The sequence below is a fragment of the Vigna radiata genome, chromosome 7 (genome assembly GCF_000741045.1).
Source record: "Vigna radiata var. radiata cultivar VC1973A chromosome 7, Vradiata_ver6, whole genome shotgun sequence".
Classification (NCBI taxonomy): Eukaryota; Viridiplantae; Streptophyta; class Magnoliopsida; order Fabales; family Fabaceae; genus Vigna; species Vigna radiata.
The window spans coordinates 2307586-2313656 of record NC_028357.1 but is presented as its reverse complement, the minus strand read 5'-3'; the positions used below and the strand labels follow the sequence as shown (position 1 = coordinate 2313656).

General features: G+C 29.8%; 1 protein-coding gene across 1 annotated transcript; it reads right to left on the bottom strand.

The window, feature by feature from the left end:
- Nucleotides 1-450: 450 nt before the first annotated feature.
- Nucleotides 451-3758, bottom strand: LOC106769061 (naringenin,2-oxoglutarate 3-dioxygenase). Its single transcript, XM_014654522.2, has 3 exons — nt 3255-3758; nt 1050-1478; nt 451-977 (listed from the first exon to the last, which is right to left on the bottom strand). The coding sequence occupies exons 1-3, from the start codon at nt 3618-3620 to the stop codon at nt 675-677; spliced, it is 1098 nt and encodes a 365-aa protein (XP_014510008.1). The 5' UTR covers nt 3621-3758; the 3' UTR covers nt 451-674.
- Between the last annotated feature and the right edge of the window lie 2313 nt (nt 3759-6071).

The window sequence follows — 6071 nt, the reverse complement described above, 5'->3', positions numbered from 1 at the left end:
TTGTGTTTTTCTCTATAATGTTCTATATCTATATGTATTTATTAATATTTTGATTTAATATCTTAATAGGTCTCTATTTTTATCCAGAATTTCAAATAGGTTTTTATTTTTTCGGCATTTCAATTCAGTTCTTATTTTTTTAAAATTGAAAAGTCTTATTTGATTCAATTTTATAAAAATAAGAACTCAATTGAGACGTCGTCGAAAAAGAAAAAGACCTATTTAAGATTATGTAGAAAAATAATGATTGAGTCATTACATCTAAATAATTTTCTTAATAACTAATCTTTATTGAACAAGTTAACTGATATAATTAATGGAATTTTATTAGTTTCAAATATAACTCAAATTTAAAACATTGTTCAGAAAAATTGAATTCAATAGAGAATTTAGTTAAGAAGATTTTAAAATGAATTATATATCTAAAAAATAAGGTGGTGGTGGTTTGAGTGATAGAAGCAGTGCCATTTATTTCCATTTAGATATAGTAAGGTGTACATAAACCGCCTTGGATCCTAGATACAAAGAAAAGAGAACAAAACATCTCGACAGGTTCAAACTAAAAAGACAGAAAAACACAGATGAGGATCCATGGCCCTTAAAAGAATGCTAAAAGCACCAAACTAGTAGTAGGAAATGATAATTATTTTAAAGTAACTTTGAAGACTAATTAATTAAGCAAGAATTTCCTTCAGAGTCTTGGATTCTAGCTTTGCCTTGTCAAGGTCCTGCACTTGCGTTTCCTTAGCCAGCTTCTTTATCCTTGCCATCTCAAGATCCTTGCTCATTTTCCGCCTGTACATTTCAGCAAAAGTGATCGGTTCCTCCATCACAGCTTTCTCTCCCTCTCTCACCTTCAAAGGGTACACAGTTGCATTTGGTGCAGGGTTCTGAAACGTGGCTATTGACAAACGACTGTGGTTCGAGTTTACCACTGCTTGGTGATCAGCATTCTTGAACCTTCCATTGCTCAGATACTGCATGCATCAAAGACATTAATAGCTTTATCTTTTAAAAAGATACTTAGATATACAGTGATTGATACTCACGTGACCATGGTCTCCAAGATTGACGACAAAAGCACCCTCCACAGGCTGAACAGTGATCCAGGTTTTACCATTGTCCCTGGTGGCCTGAAGTCCACCGACCTGGTCCTGAAGCAGCAAGGTGATGGTGCCAGGATCGGTGTGGCGTTTGAGACCGAGTGTGAGATCAGGTTCAGGGCATTTCGGGTAGTAATTGACCACAATCTTCTGGTCCATATCAACACATGCATTTGTCAAAGCATCCTTCTCTAACCCCATTGCCTCAGACAACACTTCCAACAATTTGCATGCCAGCCCCATCAGCTTCTCGCTGTATTCCTCAGTCACTGCTCTCCACCCTTCTGGTGTGTCCGGCCACCGCGAATAGTCCCTTGCTTTGATTGGGTACGAAAAGTATATCGCCATCTCTCTCCAGTCTTGCACCGACTCCCCCTACCATGTCCAAATAAAACCCCACATCGTTTAGGCCAAGAAATTCAAAAACCCACATGCACGGAAAAAAAAAGTGACGTAAATAATACGTATAACTGAATAATACGTATAACTCGTAAAATAATGTTGTGGAAAGAAAAATGAAAAACATTGATAAATATTTGTATTATTTAAATATTCAAATATATTTTATTCATAATGTAGTATGATATGATAGTATTAAGAGAGAGAAAATGAGCAGATTTTCAAATTATAAGGAATTAATTTTTACCAATCAAAAAGTAGTTTACGCTAACTCGGAAAACTACATGGGATTATAAGACAAGAAACATGATATTATGAAAACTAGAAAGGAATAGTTATGAGAATTGTTTTCGGAACAGAATCACGTGCACAGATTTTTCCATGTGGCTGTGCATAGGAACACATGGGCAAGAAAATGAATGGTCTATATCTAGCTCTCTGACATGTTTCTACAAAAGGAAATTTGTATATTTAAAAATAGAGATTAAAAATATTTTTTTTTAAGATAAAACTGCTTAATTTTTTAAAAAGGCAAAAAGACAAGGCTAAACTGCTTAAGCCTAAGTTTATATTGCGCAAACTATACCATAGGACGGAAGAGTTTAACGGCAATTCACACCATTTTCTCCCTAAGAATTAATAGCGCCATAATGACTAGTTATTGTAGGTAATAAATGATCCGTTACTTACCAATTAAACTCTTCGTACACCACGAATCTGGAAGAGCGTTAACGTCTCATTAAATAAGAGAGAAGTTTTTTGACATCACAAACCAGTTTTAAACTATTTTGAAATTTATAAAACATTAATTTCATTCTCATGTTTCATAAGACTTCGTGTATCATTCATCTTGTCTTTGGATAAAACTGGGAAATGCTTGATTTGTTTCCCATGAAAGTCTAGGCAGCAGCATTTCAAACGAAAAATACATTTTCTTAAAAAAAGGAATTGCATTATTATAGGGAGAGAAACTACAAAAAAAGTGTTATATAATTATTAATATTTCTCAATCAGTTATATCATAAATATCTTATTAATATTAATTTTTTTATTATAACTAATAAATAATTTATTTATTCGCATTATTTTTCTTATAATCAGTCTTCTATTATCATATACTAAATATGTTTCTATAAATTATTTTTAAAAACTATGTATTTCATTCCTACAATTCTTTATATAAAAATTATACGAAAATCATTTAAAATATCATTTGAACTAAATATATAACTAATCTAAATTAAATATAAAACGTACTCTTCAAAAAGAACACTCTTAAAAAACACACACTCTTCCAAAAAAAACATATTATTCAATTCAAAAAGCATACTATTAAAAAAACATACTGTGCTAAAAAAAACTATAGATTTTTATGAAAATAATGTAAAATATATTTCTCAAAACATGTAGAGATTATACTATAATACAGTATAAAATTTTGTATATAATATAGTCATTCATACGTGGATGAAATATATATTTAATTTATGGATTAAATAAATATATATTTAATTTAAAAATGAAATATAATTTAAAGAAATATTTAACCCCTTTATTATCCACTAAGAGTTTATTTTTTAAATTGAAATATAAGGTTTTTCAATTTTTTTTTTTAATACATATATAGAATTTATTTCAGTTTTTATAATTTGGACAACAGATATTGAAATACGTAATTTATAAACAGAAAATAAAAAGTTAGTGTGTCAAAAGAAAAAGGTAAGAATGCAAAGAATGAAGAAAGAACGTTACTTGGAGATGGCTGGAGACAATGAAGCCACCTTTTTTACCACCGGACATGTCAAAGCGAAGCTTCTCCTCCGGCGGCAAAGCGAAAAACTGGGTGGCGAGACGAGTCATTTGGGAGATGAGTTTTTGGTCGACACCGTGATCAACAACCTGAAAAATACCCCAATTCTCGCAAGCCTGGACAATTTTTTCGCAAATGTTTTGTCTGCGGCCATGGACGTCGTCGATTCCGGCGAGAGAAATAACGGGGATCTCGTCGCTGAATTGGTTGTAGGCAACCTTGGGGCGCTCGTCCTCGTCCCTGATGAAGCTGGATTCCAGGGTTTTCTCCTGCGCTAGGTATGTTAGAGTCTTGGCTGTGGGGGCCATGGCGATGAAATGAGTTTTTTTGTGTGTTGCGAGCGGTGTGGGACTGAGGAGTTTGTGAGTGCGGAGAAGCTTAAATAGAATGCAGAGGGTTGAAGGATTGGTATGAGAATGGAAGATTGGGTGGTGTTTAAGAGCATGTCCACGTAGTGCGGTGGTAGCTCCTACTTACTACTCTTTCTTTTCCTATGCTTTATGCTTATTTATTATTAGCCTCAGCTCTTTAAGTTTCCTCACGTTCCTCACCTAACTCTTTGCGTCTTCTTTTTTATATGTCTTTACTTGTAAAAAAATTATTCTTTCAGAAAAAATTATTTTTATTTCTTTTTTATTTTTATTTTTTTTAAATACAAAATGTTTATACTTTTATCTCATTTTATTTTTATATTATGATCAAAATAAAAATAAAAATAAAAATGTGTCATATCATTACTTTTTATTTATTTATTTTAACTTATAATTCTCATTATAATTTTTATTAAGCAACTTATTTTGTACCAAATTAAGGAACAAATACCACTATAAAAGTATCAATTATAATAATTAACGTCTCTAAAAGATTATGATTAAGAAGAAAAGTTTCACTAAAACTAGATTTCTAAAAGTTTAGTTTTTTTTTCTTTAAAAAAAAAATCACCCAACGTAATTGTATATTTTCTTTATTTCTGTTATGAGCATATTTTAAAGAGATTGGTGATATTTTTATAAGGTATTATATATTTGTCTGTATTATTAAATTTATTTTTCCTGTTTATCTATGTATAATGTGCTCTTTTAACAAAGAAAAAACTAGAAGTCTTATAAGATAAAGTAGATTCGATATATTGATAACAATTTTTTAAAGTGTAATAACAGATTAAATAAATTAATTAGTTTTAATGATAGAGGTGTGATGTGATTGTGATAAAACACTGTTGCTAATTAATCCCGTAATGTATTTCCTTAAGAAAAAACAAAAGTTGACAAACACGTAGTTAGACGATAAACCCAATTTATCAATTCTCCCAGTCTTCTGCGTAACCTCTATCATGTGCTAAAGTTCTAGAACATGTATTTGTTACGCGTATTGGCATTAAATCAATATTTTTATTTTATTTAAAATTTATATCAGTCTATCATTTTTATTTCATTAGTCGTGTCAATCCTAAATTAACCAGAAGTAATGTAAAGATTATAACTAAGCCATAAGAACCTGAAAAATACATTATTATTGCGGTATTTACTTTGAAATATATCTAAACTTTATTATAACAATAAAGTTATTTTATTGTCTTTATTTTATGTATATACAAAAATAATTATAAAGAAATTACTAGAATTCTAGAACCAGCAAGTGTTGGATGCAGTAGAGATCGGTCGGTTGGCAAATTATTAGGTTATTGTTTGTCAACCTTTATTCATGACATAGATTGCACGATTAATTAGCAGAATACATTGGCATAATTGATAGGGCAGTGATTAATTTCTCCAATACTGCACTAATTAATATACTATTTAAATTAAGACAATGAAAGAAAAAATTATATATATATATATATATATATATATATATATATATATATATATATATATATATATATATATATATATATATAAGTGGGTGCAAACCTTTTGTAATTTCTATGCTTTAAATTAGTAGTGTCAAAACCGTCCATCCGATCCGTCCTGACTCACTACGAGTTGGTCACTTAGAAGTTAATCCAATCCAACTCAATTATTAGCGAGTCAAAAAATTTGAATATGACTTAACCATCACAGATGGGTAGGTTAAACAAGATGTCTCACTAACTTGTTTAATTATAATTTTTTAAAATAAAAAAATGTAATTTTTTTATAATTCAAATATAAATAAATTTCATCCAAAATGATGTTAAACTCAAGATAATTCAAAATAATAAAAAAAAATACAACACAATTAATATATAATGAGTCAGATGGTATTTTTAGAATTTTATAAGATAATAAATTAATAAAAATAAAATCAGGTGAGTTGATAGGCTAACTCAGCTCACTACGAGTTCAACCCAGATGTGCCAGATTGAAAATTAACCTGCATAAAAAATGTATTTTTTTTAATCCAATCCAGCTTAAACATATGATGGACCAAATTGACTCACGAATTATAATTCATTCTGACAACTCTACTTTAAATTAACCAGTGTCTTAGTGCAAAATGAAAAAAAAAAAGGCATGAATTATGGTTTTAAGTGTGTAATTTGTTCCATGTGTTAAGTAAGTTGTGATTGGGAAAAAAATGCTCTGATTTGCATTAAGAATTAAAAGATAAAACCAACCGTTTTCATTCTTGATTATTATTGACTAATTAGAGTACGACATTAACCCGGTTTAGAAAGAATCATTTCACACGAAGTTATCTATATCATATTGGGAAAAAAATTATCCCACTTACCCTAACTCATTCGCTTCCTTATTTTTAAATTTAATAATTTCAAT

Excerpts from the sequence above, each read along its gene's own strand:
- LOC106769061 (XM_014654522.2), bottom strand. The coding sequence starts at position 3,620 with ATGGCCCCCACAGCCAAGACTCTAACATACCTAGCGCAGGAGAAAACC. Across the intron at positions 1,479-3,254 it reads TTGTCTCCAGCCATCTCCAA|GGGGAGTCGGTGCAAGACTG; the intron begins GTAACGTTCTTT and ends TGGACATGGTAG. Across the intron at positions 978-1,049 it reads ATCTTGGAGACCATGGTCAC|TATCTGAGCAATGGAAGGTT; the intron begins GTGAGTATCAAT and ends TGATGCATGCAG.